General features: G+C 39.9%; 1 protein-coding gene across 12 annotated transcripts in view; it reads left to right on the forward strand.

The window, feature by feature from the left end:
• Positions 1-16,413, forward strand: part of PAK3 (p21 (RAC1) activated kinase 3) — a 240,398-nt gene that overhangs the window by 177,581 nt on the left and 46,404 nt on the right. For all 12 annotated transcript variants that reach the window (XM_032837026.1, XM_032837029.1, XM_032837031.1 and 9 more), the window contains 3 exons: positions 1,317-1,354; positions 10,820-10,951; positions 12,052-12,217. In XM_032837026.1, coding sequence (XP_032692917.1) covers positions 1,317-1,354; positions 10,820-10,951; positions 12,052-12,217 — 336 coding nt within the window. The remainder of the gene's footprint in view (positions 1-1,316; positions 1,355-10,819; positions 10,952-12,051; positions 12,218-16,413) is intronic.

Here is a 16,413-nt window from a genome sequence, read left to right on the forward strand (position 1 = left end):
ATAAGTAATTGAAATGGTCACGTTCCTGCCAAATCTTGACTTCAGTTGCTAGCACATAGACTGAGCCTTTGTTTGAAACTTTAAGGTTCACATTTGCACTATAAGCAACTGAAAAATATATGCCAAACAATATTTTTGTGTTTTGAGAAAGATAATCCAGGGTGCCTCTCTAGAACAACTTATTATTTAACATCTAAAAAAAGAAGAGAATCCTATCATTAGTGGTCCAGCTGTAAAGAGCCCCCACCTCTTAGCAATGGTTTTAACATAGGGCAGGCCTAAAATATCTTCAGGGATGGTGCAAGGGGACACTTGGAAGGGGAGGAGTGTCTCCTTTGGTCATAACACATGTCAAAGCCCAAACTTAAGGCATGTAGTAATTCACAAGCTCCATGGGACGTTTTTAACTGAGAAGATAGTTTAACTGCTATTCTCCAGGGCAGAACACTGAAAAGGAAAAAAGGCCAGCAAGGAGAGGTTTTATGATATTTAGTCTTCCACATACATGATAGGCTTCAGAGATCCTAGTGACACATCAAACAGTGCTTAATTAATGTGAGGAAGTCTAGAACTGTCCTCTAGGTTCACTAGAGAACCACAGGCTACCAGAACCAAAAACGCTTCATTCTAGTATTGTCTAAGCTGAGTGAAACTCACCAGACATTCTGAGATGCTCTAGAGTTGAGACCAAGGAATGGGATGAGAGGAGGTGGGGGTGGGGCAGGAGAAAGAGAAAGGAAGGAAGGCAGGGTGGAAGAGAAGGGAGAGAGGAAATAGGGGAGAAATTCTGGATATAGACGTATAGATTCATACCTCAGGGGTAGGTAATTTCCAGGCACCTGGGTGGCTCAGTTGGTTAAGCATCCAACTCTTGATTTCAGCTCAGGTCACCATCTCAAGGTCCTGGGATTGAGCCCTGCATTGAACTCTGTGCTCAGTAGGGACTCTGCTTGAGGCTTCTCTCTCCCTCTCCCTTTGCCCCTCCCCTTGTTTGCATGCATGTTTGCACTCTCTTTCTCTCGCTCTCAAATAAATAAATTCTTTTTTTAAAGAAAGTAGTATGTAATATCGATAGTCCTCTATATAGATGAGATTCTCCAGAGGCCTGCACTAAGGTCTATAAAATGACATGTGAGGGGGCAATGGTGTGAGCTATTTCCAGAACAACAAAGTCATTTGTCATAGTATCTGTTCAATAGCAAACTGGAGAATTTCCTTCTGGTCAAAGGCATGCAGGTTAATTTTTTATTAACTCTGGTCTCTAAGGGAGGCAGGCTTCATGAAATAAAGGTGACGTCCTTATCTTTACTTTTCAGATAAAAGCGCACACGGATACATAGCAGCCCATCCCTCGGTAAGTGAAAAATTGAAAATGGTTTGGAGTGATCAGTGTTTCTGACAGTCCAACAGAATGCCATCACACAGATTCAGTTTAGATATCTCTTCTCTTTTTAAACAGTCTTTTAAAGGTATAATTTAGATCTATAAAATTCACCCATTTTTAAGTGTACAGTTTGGTGAGTTTAGGTAAATGTGTATACCAGCCCTACCATTGCCTTAATCCAGTTTTAGAATATTTCCATCACCTCCTAAGATCCCTTATGCCTGCTTATGGTTATTCCCCATCCCATTCCCACCCTAGCCCCAGGCAGTCACTGGTCTGGTATTATGGATTTGTCTTTCTGGACATTTCATGAACACAGAATCATATAGTATATGACCATTGGTGATTGGCTTAATGCTCAGCATAATGCTCTTACAGTTCATCCTAGTCACATGTTCTCAGTAGTTTGTTCCTTTTTATTGCCAAGTAGTCTTCCATGGTATGGCTGTACCACTGTTTGTTCCACATTTTACCCACTGAAGTCTCTCCAGAGCATTGCCAGGCTTTGGCTGTTGTAGATAAAGCTACTATGAACATGCATGTATAAATCTTTACATAGACAGATGTTTCTATTTCTCTTATGCAAACAATCTTGAAAATAATAATCGTCATGACAGTGACTTCTCTTGACTCAGCACTTACAATGTGCCAGGCACTGGGAGGATAACATTTTGCATTCACTTAGTCTTTCTTGACAACCAGATTAGGTAGGTCTTACCATTGTCTGCATTTTACAGATGAGGTTCAGAGACGTGAAATAACTCAGCTGAGGTCATACTGCTATACCTCTGAGCATCACCTGTTCCAATAAACTGCGATGCAGTGGGGGAGGTAACTTTGCCCAAGCTCACATAGATAGTCTTAGAGAAGTGACTAGAAAATAAGTAACCTAGTTCAAAGTGCTTAGAAGTGATAGAGCAGCAGCAAGAATACCCATAGGCATTAGACAGAAAATTATCTTAGACAAGGCTTACCTTTACATGCTTTTATTTTGAAATAATTAACATTAGTGAGTTTCCTAACTGTTGCTTCAAAGAGTCCTAGATGATCAACATTTTATAGAGGACAGATTCTGGCCTGCTTCATGTCACCCTGGGCAATAAGGGTGATAGCAATAAATCAATAGTGGTAATGAGTAAAGGCTATGAAATAGTGTGGCTATTAAAAATAGAATTGCCATGTGATCCAGCAAGCCCACTTCTGGTTTGATACCCAAAAGAATTGACAGCAGGTTTTCACACAGATTTTTATATGTATACCCATGTTCATAGTGGCATTATTCACAATATACAAAAGGTGGGAGCAACCCATTTGCCCATCAACAGATGAATGGATTAATAAAGGTGGTATATCCATGCTGTAGAATATTATTCAGCCTTAAAAAGGAAGGAGAATCTGGGGTGCCTGGGTGGCTCAGTCGGTTGGGTGTCCGACTTTTGATATTGGCTCAGGTCTTGATCTTGTCTCAGGTGTTGAGCTCAGGGTCGTAAGTTCAAGCCTCATTTTGTGCTCTCTGCTGAGAATGGAGCCTACTTTAAAAAAAAAAGGACATTCTGACACATTGAACATGCTACCACATGGGTGAACCTTGAGGACATTATGCCAAGTGAAATAATCCAGTCATGAAAAGAGAAATGCTGTATGGTTCTACTCATAGGAGATATAGGGTACTCTGTATACTGAGTTTGATTTTTGCAAGATGAAAAGTGTTCTGGAGATTGCTTGCACAACAGTGTGAATATACTTAGCACTACTGAACTGTACATTTAAAAATGGCTAAAATGGTAAATTTTATGTCATGTATATTTTACCACAATTAAACATAAAAAGAAAAGAAAAGATGAAGTCTCTGGACATAGGTGTTTAGTCTTATTGTATGAATACTGAATGTGATATGATAATGCATATAAAATAGTATACTACCTAGCACATACTATATGTTTATTAAATATAAGCTAAAGCAAAAATGCCAGTCTTCCTTGATCAATACTTACCTTTCCTCCCTTGATTTACTTAATATCATTATTATATAATAAATATGACCTGGGTATTCTGGCAAAGAAATAGTTGGTATTTTTTTTAGGTAGGTAGGTCAGTTATTCTAAATGCTAACCTATTAGGATGGTTAGTAGAATGGTTTTTATTTTTGTCAATGGTTTATATCTCCTGAATTACTGTCCCTTTCTTTTGAGCTTGCTTCTACTGGTTTTGCTTGTGGAATTCAAACTACATCTACATAATGATCAAAATATTCCACCAAATCAGAAAAAAAATGATGTTCTCACTGTTTGGAGATCAAACAACTGGATATTTACTTTTTTCACATATATTTATCAAGTGCCCTCTTACAAGCACTAGGAAATCTGGAGCTTATTCTGGTAAGGGAAGAGAAGTATGCATGTCAAGAAACAAAATACAATATGGACCATGTTACATGCCATAAAATATGTCCATTTGCTATGAGAACTCAGAGAAAAGAGATTATTTTCAGCTGGGTAGGAAAAAGGAAGTAGGCCATTGTCTCAAAGGGCTTAAAGCTCTGTAGGTACTTGGTACATATTTGTTGAATGTTGAGTTGGAAAATGCTTCATAAAAAAGGCTGGTGGGATTGGATCTGTAAAGATGGGGAAAGACATTCTAAGCAAAAGGAAAAACATAAGAAAGGGAACAGTAATGAGGAGAGCATGGGGACAAAATGGTGTGGTTTTGAATGAAGACAGATGCAAGAAAAAAGAATCATAGGAATTAAGCCTTGAATATTAAGTTGGAGCCAAACCATTGGGGCCCTTAAAATGGTATTCCAAGAAACCTGGCCTATTTGCAACAATGTGGAAGGAGCTAGAGTGTGTGATGCTAAATGAAGTAAGTCAGAGAAAGACAAACATATGATGTCACTCATATGTGGAATTTAAGAAACAGAAGAGATGAATGTATGGGAAGGGGGCAGGGAAAGGAAGAGAGGGAAACCAACCATAAGAGACTCTTAATGGTAGAAAACAAACTGAGGGTTGATGGAGGGAGGGAGGTGGGGGGATGGGCTATAGGGGTGAAGGGTAGTAAGGAGGGCACTTGTCATGATGAGCACTGGGTGTTGTAAGTGATGAATCACTAAATTCTACTCCAGAAACCAATATTGCACTGTATGTTCACTATGTAAACTTTAAATTTAAAAAGGAGGGAGGGAGGGAGGAAGGAAGGGAGAAATCTGGCCTTTTCTAGTATACATTGGGAAGTTTTTGGAGTTTTTTGGAACAAGAGAATTAGGCAATGGAAGCTTATGCTTTGGGAACAGTTACCTGACAACAAACATCCAGAGTGAATTAAGGGCAGAAGGTGAGGCTGGATGAAGGGGAGATCAGTTGGAGGAGTCCCGTAAGCATCCAGGCCATAGGTAACAAGGGCCTAATGGAGATGGTGGCAGAAGGAATGGAGATGAGGTTCAAATGTTTAGGTTATTAATTGGATGTTGGAGGAAAGGTCAAGGTCAAAGGTGATTATAGGCTTCAAATGATACATGGGTGGACAGAAGTGTGAGGATGCCATCTTTTGGGAGTGGCAAATTTCCATGAGCAGATGCTGAGTTTTCTATTGGATAGTTTGGAGTCTGAAGAGCTGGTAGGACTCCCAGGTGGAGATACTAATTAAACCACGTAACTGAGGCTGGGTTTCTATTGATTGAATGAACTGGATTAGACCCTTAAGTTTAGGTTGGATCCCTTCAGTAGAACTCAGTTACTTAGGAATGGGGAATTGAGAGCACCCTGTGCTCTCCTTATGGTTCCAGGGGGAGATTGCCTTGATGGTCCTTAGGCTTTCTTGCATTAGAAACACTCCCAAGTAGACCTGGCTACCCTTTAAGATCTGATTTAATTGGATCAATTAAATTGGACAATCCCTTATAGACAGAGCCTAAACTGATCACCAGTTTTGGCATCCTCTAATAGCCTGGGTGGGAATTACCATAGAAGAAGTGTTGTAGTCACTAAATATTTTAAACGAGTGACTATATCATTAATATTGAATTCAGCAATCCCTCCCTTAGTCCTGTGACATCTGCTTTACTACTCACTTACGGTAGCTTCTTTGATGTGAGTGTATTAAATGCTAAATACTGTTCAGGGACCTACTCTTCAGTTTAAGACTATTTTAAAATCTTATATTTGTATTGGACTATTGAGAGGAAAGAAATGCGTTTAGAATCCTGGACTAGTATCTTGAGTGGAAAGTAGCAACAATACTGCGACTATGCCATGATTTGTGCCCAGAGAACTACTGTGGCTATATCATGATTTGTGCTGAGAACGTCATGCATGATTTGTTCAGTTAACACAGACTGAGCTTTCAATTCGAAGTACTGGTTTATTTTGTTCATCTAGATTAGTGGTCCCTGTACTTCAGTGTGTATCAGATCTGCCTGGAAGAAGGTGCAAGTCAAAATGGAATGGAACCCTGAAATCTGCATCTTAAGCAAGCACCAGAAATGGCCCATAGACCACACTTAGTGTGATTTGGAGTCTCCAAAGTCCTTACTTCTAATTCCTTTGACCTTTAACAAGGAAGCTCAAAGAAAGAAGAGTTTCCTAAGGCAGTTCCTCTAGCTGAGGTATTGTCTAGAGCAGGGTTTATAACTTAGAGTCCATAGGGATTGGCTTCATAAGATCTCTGTAAATTTATATGGAATGGAAGAGAAGAGAAGAGAAGAGAAGAGAATTTATATGGAAAAGTGCATACCTACCTGTATCCTTCTGGAGAGATCGGCCAAACACTTCAGAGTTCTAAAAGACTCCAGGACCCCGCTTATGTCAATAATCACCTCCCTTGCCCCACCATGTGGCACAAGAATAGTATCACAAATTTTCAGTAAGACAAAAACATTCTTTACTTACTGGTTTAATTCCAGCTAGTTAACATACAGTGTAATTAATATGAATTTCAAGTGTACAATGTAGTTTCCACACTTCCATAGGACACCCGGCTCTCATCACAGCAAGTGCCCTCCTGAATCCCCATCCCCCTATTTCACCCAAAATCCCACACACCTCCCCTCCAGTTATCATCTAAGAGAAACCAGAATATCTATTGACATTCTTTTTCAAGTATTTTTTTTTTAATTTGACAGAGACACAGTGAGAGAGGGAACACAGGGGGATTGAGATAGGGAAAAGTAGGCTTCCTGCAGAACAGGAAGCCTGATGTGGGACTTGATCCCAGGACCCTGGGATCATGACCTGAGCCAAAGGCAGACAGTCAGTGGCTGAACCACCCAGGCACCCCTCTTTTTCAAGTTTAGACAAATGTAGTTATTCTCAGCCTAGAAGGGAGAGCGTAGCAACATTATACCTGTGACCTGCAATAAGGTCACAATATACCTGTGCAATATACCTGTGACCTGTTAATAAGCCAAGCTGTTTATTAAACTCTAGCAGCAAGAAAGAGCCCTCCCTTTATAGAGTTTTGCAGTGTATTAAAAAGGGGATGTCAGGGAAGAACATTTATAGGGTTTTAGAGCATGGCTATGTGATTTTATTTTATTTCATTTTAAGATTTTATTTATTTATTAGAGAGTGAGCGTGCACACATGAGAGAGGGAGAGAGTGAGAGAGAGAGAGCAGGAGCAGGGGCAGAGAGAGAGAGGGAGAAGCAAGCAGACTCTGTGATAAACAGGGAGCCTGACATAGGACTCAATACCCAGACCCTGGGATCATGACCTGAGCTAAAGGCAGACACTCAACTGACTAAGCCACCCCAGTGGCCTTGATTTTATTTTTAAACATTTATTTATTTGTTTGAGGGGGAGAGGGGCAGAGGGAGAGAGAGAGAGAGGCAGACTTCCTGATGGGCCCCATGTGGGGCTCAGTCTCAGTTCCCTGAGATCATGACCTGAGCATAAATCCAGAGCCTGACGCTTAACCCACTGAGCCACCCAGGCACCTCATGGCTATGTGATTTTAAAGCAGGTCTTACAAGGCAAGGTACAGGTTAGGATTGTGCAGTGTTTGTGATTAAATAGCTTTAGGTTCGTGAAGTGAGAGTCTTCAAAAGAGTCTTGGTGAGCAAGCTGTTATTCTTACTAAGTAAAATGCTTCGGTTGGTTCAGTCTTATCTTCCAAGAATAAACATTTCTTGAAGTAAGAAACCGCTAGTTTTGCTTGTTCTCATAGTTTTTAACGTAAGAACAGGAAAATATGCTCTCACCTGATGCTGTTTAACACAGGGAAAAGAAAGTAGGCCCAGCCCCAGTATTATTTACACAGGGATGGGTAAGTATGCCTGGTCCTATTCTTACTTAACGTGGGGCCGGGAAATTATGTTGATTTCAGTCCTCAGGACCAACACCTGGTGTTCTAGCTATGTTCTGGGTCAGCTCATGTTCCCTGGCCCAACTGTCGTGCAAAACATAATGTCCCCTGGGGCGCTTGCGTTGCTCAGTTGGTTAAGTGTTTGCCTTTGGCTCAGGTCATGATCCTGTGATCCTGGGATTGAGCCCCACATTGGGTTCTCTGCTCAGGGGAAGCCTGCTTCTCCCTCTCTCTCTGCCTGCCGCTCCCCCTGCTTGTGCATGCTCTCTCTCTCTCTCTCTCTGTCAATTAAATAAATAAAATCTAAAAACAAACAAAGAAATGTCCCCTGAAGGCCACACATTCTTTCCAACTAACCAGCCAACATGATAGTATAGTGTCTGGTCCCAGATAAACAGAAACATTGGTCTTCTTCCTCCCCCACATACCTTCAGAAGGTGAAAGACCTTAGGTTTCCTAACAGTCCTTTAGTCTGTCCTCAGAGATGGGGAGTGTCCCCCATATGAAACAGGAATAGTGAGGTTAGTAATGAATGTTAAGAAACAGTGACATTTTGCAGGCAGCTCTTCTTTAGTTAAACAGTCACCATTGAGATGTACATGGTTACCTCTTGGTCAGTAGTACTGCTTGGTCTTTGTACCAGTCTCAGGAATCTAGACCTAGGCCCATTTTATTTGGCAACAGGGCAATTTTTAGATCCTTGTAGGCTGATATACATTCTCATTTATGGAAACTACATGGTGTGTTATATCAAATATATTAAAGGGCACCTCTGCTCCATATAATTTTTTTTTGCTGTGAACTCTTTAAAGTGATATTTTAAAAATATTGATTTTGAAATTAAGTGATTACAAGTAACACTGAATTTTTGGTTAGGTATCATTTATTGGAAGTCATTATGACTACTCAGGAGTGTTTGCTAAAGACAATCTAATGTACAATTTGGTTTTTAATGCAGTGAAATGTCTGTAACTACTAAATTGAAGTCACTAAGTGAAGTTGACATATATGCTTCATAGACATGTCATTAGACATTAATTACTTTAGATTTTATGTTTTTTTGTTACATTTTGGAGGCAATGACTTATTTCTGAATTTAGATATTTTCATAGGCTCATGGAAAGCTTACTGTTCCTAACCATAATTCATATGGCCTGATAGATTAGATAGCTTCATTTGCCATATAAAAAGTAGTCCGTTTATATGCAGTTCTACCCTTCTGCTAGTGAACAATGATTGGGTGCATTCTTGATCCCAGCTGGAGTAAGGTAGAGCAGAACTTTCTGAAACAAAATAATCTCAAAGCAAACATCAATAAACTAGAAGCAATTTCTAAGTTTCCCCACTGAAGTGCCTTGAACAATTAGTCTTTTACAAAAAGAAACTGATTTTTTTTTCTGGCAATTTAATGTCATTAACACATGTCACTTTCCACACAGCCATAGTACAACATAATAGCTTAGCTCTTTCGGCCAAATTAGGACTAAATACAGGTGTATAAATAAGAAAACCAATATCAACTAAGCATATAAATTTCAGTCTATAAGCCACTCAGTATGTGTATCAGGGCAAGCAGATATTCTTTCAAATACTTTCTTATAAATTCTAAGTTGTCTTCCTTTGCACAGTAGATAAATCTTGCCATCTCCGATCAGATATATGATTGCATCTTATAGCTCTACCATCAATTTATACATGATTGTAGAAGACCCAAGTTGAATTTCAACCATAGCCTGAGGTCCTTTGTTGTTACAGTCTATTATTAGGCTCCCTGCATTTAACTTAGGAGTTTTGTCCTCAAGAAATGAAAATCCTTTTTTAGGATTAGCTTGAGCCAGTATACCCAAAGGCATCAACCAAAAACCAATACATACACACACACCAAAAAATAAAAAACCATCCATAATAGTGCCTTCCAATAGAAATGAATGTCATAAAAGCCATATACATAACTTTAAATTTTCTAGTAGCCACATAGAAAAAAAAAGAAATAGATGAAATTTTTAATGATATTTTACTTAGCCAAATGTATTCAAAATATTATCATTTCAACATATACACAACATAAAAGGAAATGTCTTTCACCAAGGAACTATTTTACATTTTTTTTCATGTTACATATTCAACATGCAATATATATTTTACACTTACACCACACCTCAATTCAGACTAGTCACATTGGAATTGTTCATTAGCCATGGACAACACAGACCTCTATCATCATTCAGTGATTTTTAAACTTGAGCCTGAACCAGAGTCACATGGAAGGCTTGTCGTAACACACTATTATGCCCCACTTCCAGAGTTATGATTCATTAGTGTGGGAAGAGCCCAAGAATTTGCATTTCTAACAAGTTCCTGGTGATGATGCTGGTCTGGGGACCACAATTTGAGAACCATGGTCAAAGTGCTTTCAAATTTCAGCTTTGGAACCATTTTTACCCCTGCATTAATATGAATGATGAAGAACCGATCCTAGATACGATGATTGTTGTTTTTGGTGGTGGTATTGCAGTTTTTAACATTGCAAAGCACCATTTATACCTGTTGGTTAAGACTGAATAATTATTTATGTTGATGAATATTCCTTAGATCTTCATGTCTCTTATTTTCTGAGTGCTTCTTTCCAGGAGGCTGAACAGGGAAGCAACATTTATGGGCTTGCTTGTACTTAGTGAGTATTTGCAGAGCTGTATTAATACCATATCCATATGCATGCTCTGATCTTTAGGCACAAAACAGCCCTTTTCTGGTGGACAAACTATCAATCAACAAATTGACAATCGGCCCAGTACAAATTGAAGGCTTTAATAACATTTTTAAAATATATTATTCATTGATTTCCAAAGCATTGAACTCTCAAATACTAAATGAATAGCTCACTGTTTCTGAGCTCAGTGGAAAATAAGAAAGATTTTTTAAAAAAATGTCATGATGTTTGAAACCATGACCTGAATTTACCTCGGAATGAGGGCAGTCCCGGTCACCAAACTGTAGAGGTTCTGCTAATTTGTAAAAGGTGCAGTTTTTTTTTTCATATCCCTATGTGATCCAATATTTCATTTCCCTTTTCTCATTTCTGAGAAAAACAATGGGGTGTTAATACCTGGTCTCTAAACTTTGTTTTTGTCATAAGAGTACAAAAACAGCATCAGAGCCTCCTTTGGCTCCTCCAGTGTCTGAAGAAGAAGATGAAGAAGAGGAAGAAGAAGAAGACGACAACGAGCCCCCACCAGTTATCGCACCGAGACCCGAGCATACAAAATCAGTAAGTCACGAATGACTGTTTCTAAGTGACTCAAAAGATGTCCTCTGGAACAACTGTAGAGTCAGAATCTAGTCCATCCACTCCTACCTATTGAGTATCTACTGTGTTCCCAGAACTAGAATATCTGGTACAACCTTGGTTGAGGTTGCTCTTTGGGGATACAAGATGGTACGTGACAATTAGAGAATGATACCAAACAACATGCAAATAAGTGCTAAGTTATAAGATTGCAACCGAAGTTAAATTAGAGAAGGAAATCCATGTGAATCAAGTAGGAAGAACTGCCTAAGCGGGGGCACCAAGGCCAGAATTAGCACAGCATGTATGGGGAACCTCAGAAGGTGGGATCCTGAGAGCTTCCAAGAACAGTATATTTGAAGCAACTTAAAGTTCTTGCTTAACAATTAATCACTTGACTTTAAAAACTCACGGGGGGTCGGCGTTGGGTAGTGGAGGAGGAATGAATAGGCAAGGCACAGAGGATTTTTAGGGAAATAACAAAACTCCATTGCCATCATGGCGGATGCACATCATTATACATTTGTCCAAACCTATAGAACGTATACCCTAAGAGAGAACTGCATGTAAACTATGGACTTTGGGTGATTATGACACATCAATGTAGGTTCATCAGTTGTCACGAATGTCCTACACTGGGCAGGGGGTGTTGGCAATGGGGGAGGCTATGATGTGTGGGCATAGAGGGCAGTTGGGAAATCTGTACCTTCCTCTCAACTTGTCTGTGAACCAAAAACTGCTTCAAAATTTTGTGTTAACAAACCATAAGTGACTCTTAATCTCACAAAACAAACTGAGGGTTGCTGGGGGGAGGGGGGTGGGAGGGGGGTAGGGTTATGGACATTGGGGAGGGTATGTGCTATGGTGAGTGCTGTGAAGTTTGTAAACGTGGAGACTCACAGACCTGTACCCCTGGGGGAAAAATATATATATATATGTTTATAAAAAATAAAATTATAAAAAAAAAAAAATTTTGTGTTAACGAAAAACAATAAAACCTCATTGCCATGACAGCATCTTGACTTCATAACCCTTTCCCTGGCCTACTGTTTTCATCGTAGAATTATTTTCTTATCTTTAAGATCTATACTCGTTCTGTGCTGGAATCCATTGCTTCACCAGCAGCACCAAATAAAGAGGTCGCACCACCTTCTGCTGAGAATGCCAACTCCAGTACTTTGTACAGAAACACGGATCGGCAAAGGAAAAAATCTAAGATGACAGACGAGGAGATCCTAGAGAAGCTAAGTGAGTTTGAGGGGTATTTTGTTTTGATTTCTTTTGTTTTCTGCCATCATTTCTTCATGGGATGGTCTCTTGTAAAACATTTCAAGTGGGGACCGATCTTTTCAAAGTTTGGGCCTCCTTGCCTGAACTCCAGGCTCCCCGAAGTCAGAAGATATAAAAGATTGAACTTGCTCTGTATTCCAGATCACTCTTTCCCCCATGCTCCAAATTTGACAGAAACTAAATATTTTCACTTGATAAAATCAATTAAGGTGAAAACTTGACATGATGAATTAAACAGCGTTTTAATTTAAAATGATGCTCCTGAAAGGAATAAAATAATCTGATGACATATCTTTTGATCATCCCCCGAGGTCTCCCAACTGATCCATCATGATAGATAAGTCAAGCTCAGGGCTCAATGCAGTCAATCAAAACCAGCAGCCATAGTAATATAGTCTTTCCCCTTAACTTTGGAGCATTTTTATGTGGAAAAGGGGAACAGAGCCAGCAAATGCTCACAAACTCCCTCCCCTGGTGTCATTATTGCGTACACACTTATGCATACACACTCACTCCAGTTTCATGAAACGATCCTCTTTCAGTTAGCTTTCTGGATTGAGGAGATTTAAGAAAAAGACATTGTCTGCTGAGAAGAGCCAAAGGTCTGTGAAGCACAGTCATTAAACTCATGATACAGAAACATCTAACACATTTCTGGTTATCTGCAATCAGTGCCCCTAGTCTTACTAACTCCTCTTCATCCTTCAAACCCCAACTCAAATGTGGCCTCCTCAGTACAGCCTTCTTTGCCTCTCCCAGTCTGAGTTAAGGGCTCCTCTTGTTTACTGCCTTTATGGCAGCAAATCACACCATACTAGTCCAATCTCTTTCACTTAGACTTGTGAGCTCCTCAAGGGAGGGGACTGTGTCTCCTTTCCCTGAATGTCCAGCTCCTTAAAAAAAGGTGCTTGGTACATAAAGGCATTTAACAGATGTTTTTTGAGTGAATGAATGAAAGAGTGAGCAAAAAAACATGTACCTTGACTGAGTCCCTGCTTGTCTCTTCCATGTAAGAATCTTTGGAGGAAACCGTAGAAAAACAATTTCCTGCCATCAGGAAACTTACAATTTTATTTGGATAATAAGATTCAATAATGTGATACAATTAGAGAAAAGGAAGCTGTCTTGTTTCATGCAAATTTCCATCTCACCTCAGGGAAGGAAGCGAGTGGTTCCCACTGGATACCTCAGGGAAACTCTGCATAGGTGCTTGTGGGGCCATCTTGCCCCTCCAGGAAATACTTGGCAATATCCAGAGACATGTTTGTAGTCACAGCACAGGGAAGGCTACTGGCCTGTAGTGGATAGAGGCTAGGTATGTTTCTAAAATCTCTACGTTGCTAAAGACATGCCCCTCCTTCCCCTTCTGTGACAAAGAATTATTCAGCCCCGAATGTCAGTAGTATTGAGGTTGAGACATTCTGAGCTAGAGGTATTTGGAAAGGCAAAGGTTGGCAGTGAGCGTTTGGAACCGGAATCACTGGGACTTCAGTCATCTGACTTTACTATACGTGATTAAATATGCCTCTGGTGCTAATACCTACTATTTGCTGTAATAACAGTAGTAATAATTCGCAACTATTGAGAATTCTCAGTGCTGGCCACTTTACATACATGGTAAGGTTTAATTTTCATAATATCTTGGGGTAGATTTAAATATCCTCATTTTACAGATCACTGAAAGTAAGCCTCAAAAAGGTAAAGAGACCAGGTTACCAAACTAAAATGAGTAGTGGAACCCGAGTGTGAACTCAACTCTGTTTGCCTTCAAAGGTGACACTAGTTCTATTAACCCACTTTGCTTCTGCATATCCCAACTGTCTATATATAGAAGAGGGAAGGAAAAAGAAAGACTTTCCTGGATAATTCCAATTCAATTATTCAGATAGTTACCTCAATTCTTTTCTTTATTTTATACATGTAGACATGACCCTGTGAGATTTTATTAGATTTTTAAAATTTGACAGCTTTGCTTTCATTAAAAAAATGACTATGATGGGTCTTTGTTTCAAATCTTAATTGATTTATTAGAATGCAGATGCATTTTGGGGTTTCTTATACTTACTGACAGAGAGACGAACATTATTCTCTTGTGCCAAAATCTGGCTTTCCTTGCAGACTGTAATCTGGCTTTCCTTGAAGAGAGAACCAAGGTCACTCTTGTTGTTTGTGTATTCTGCCCTGCCCTGAGCAACATGATGAAGAGGAGTAAGCTGCCTTTGATTACATTTTTTAATGAAGGAGTGGGTGTTTTCTTCTCACCTAGAAACTACTCAGGCTTTGGGAGACTCACTTTCTCTCTGGTCTGTAGGCCACCTGTAACTGCCAATCTGACCTCACACTTCCAGATCTTGGCAGGGAGAGCCTATAGAGAATGGTAGAATGCTTTTCATGAAGCGGGTCCAGGCTGAGCTATACTGCAAAATCTGCAAAGTGGGTCTTTCCTACTTCTGCTGCATCTGTGGACGTGCACCCCCTATGTGCCTTCTCTCTCTGCCACAGCCTCACTCTATAAGTTCAGATGATTTATTTCACCCCTCTGAGCATCAGAGATAAGAATCATAACTGCATTTGAGGATTCTGTCTATAGGATGGATTTTTTAAAAAGATTTTATTTATTTATTTATTTGACACACAGAAAGAGAGAGGGAACACAAGCAGGGGAAGAGGCAGAGGGAGAAGCAGGCTCAGGGAGCCTGACACAGGGCTCAATCCCAGGACCCTGGGATTATGACCTGAGAAGAAGGCAGATGCTTAATGACTGAGCCACCTAGGCACCCCTATAGGATGGATTTTATGTAACTCAACCTGTGAATAAGAAGACAAGTATTGGAGTGAGAAATGACAAGCCCCTTTCTTGTGTTCCTCTGGGCAAGTGATTTAACTTTCCTTGACCTCTTTTTCCTCATCTAAAAAGAAAAATATGGAGATATCAATAGTACCAATGTCATGGCATAATAATAATTAAATGAGAATCAGGCATATAAAAACCTCAGCCACAGTCCCTTGTACACAGTAGGTGCTCAGTAAATGGTAATTACCATTTTATTACATGAATGTAAAGCCTTCGTAAGATCGTACACTAGACCGGGCTTTGGAATGAATCATAAGGGAGTCTGAGTCATAGGCCCAGACTAGCTGTGTGTCCTTAGGCCAGTCAGTCAACTTCTCTGAATTTCAGTTTCTTCATCTGAAAAATGGAAGTAGTACTAGTACCAATGTGATAGGGATTTGGTGAGGACTAAACAAGGTAAAGTATGTAAGACACCTAACACAATAAATAGTAGTACACATTTAATCATGTTATTTTTGTCAAATGAGAGCCACCATATTTTGCAACATAAAAAAGTGGGGGTCGCCCAGTGGGACAGAATGTTTGAAACCAGAAACAAGCTAAGATGCATGGTCCTTATACAGAAGTCATTGAGAGAATCAAGGCCCCCTTTGGAGCTTAGGGAAGGAGTAAATGAGCCTGTGCTGAGAGGCAAAGGAGAGGAGGCTGGGAGCCAGAGAAGTCAAGGAAGAGCCTATAGCCCATACCAGAGCAGATCCCACCAAAAGCATGGGGAAGGCGGGATGGCAGCCATCTTTGGGCTCAGGGATCCAATTACTGTGAGGTGGGCAGCCCAGACCACAGAGCCGCCAGGCTATTCCTCTTCTACGCAGTTGCTGATTGGGGGGGCCAGATCATGGGATCATTAATAGCTGAAATAAACAGATCATCTTTCAGTTTTACACAGACAGATAGCCTGGGTCTGGCTTGTTCATTGTGGTCTGTCTGAATCTGTTGGAAAATAAAGAAACCCCTACATTTTAGAGAAAATTTCCAAAAGGCACTGTCAGCAAAATAGTACAAGGCAGGAAATTTGTCTTGGGCCCCACCATCACCTCCTCTTCTTGTCCCTCCCCTTCTCCAGCATTCCCCACTCAAAACTCTTCTAATTTCCCCCTCAGATGGACTAATATTAATTTAGAGAATTATTTTTGCTTTTTTCTCAGGAATCCAAACCTCCTTGGTATGCTAAAGGAATAATCTTTTCAATGGTCAGAATTCAACTTAGCTTAATATGTAGGAAAATACCCTGATAGGATTTTCTGTCACTGAAACCACACCATGAACCCTATTTTCAAATACTACTATTTAGTCATTTCTT

The sequence above is a fragment of the Lontra canadensis genome, unplaced genomic scaffold, assembly GCF_010015895.1.
Source record: "Lontra canadensis isolate GAN:19392208 unplaced genomic scaffold, GSC_riverotter_1.0 scaffold96, whole genome shotgun sequence".
NCBI lineage: Eukaryota > Metazoa > Chordata > Mammalia > Carnivora > Mustelidae > Lontra > Lontra canadensis.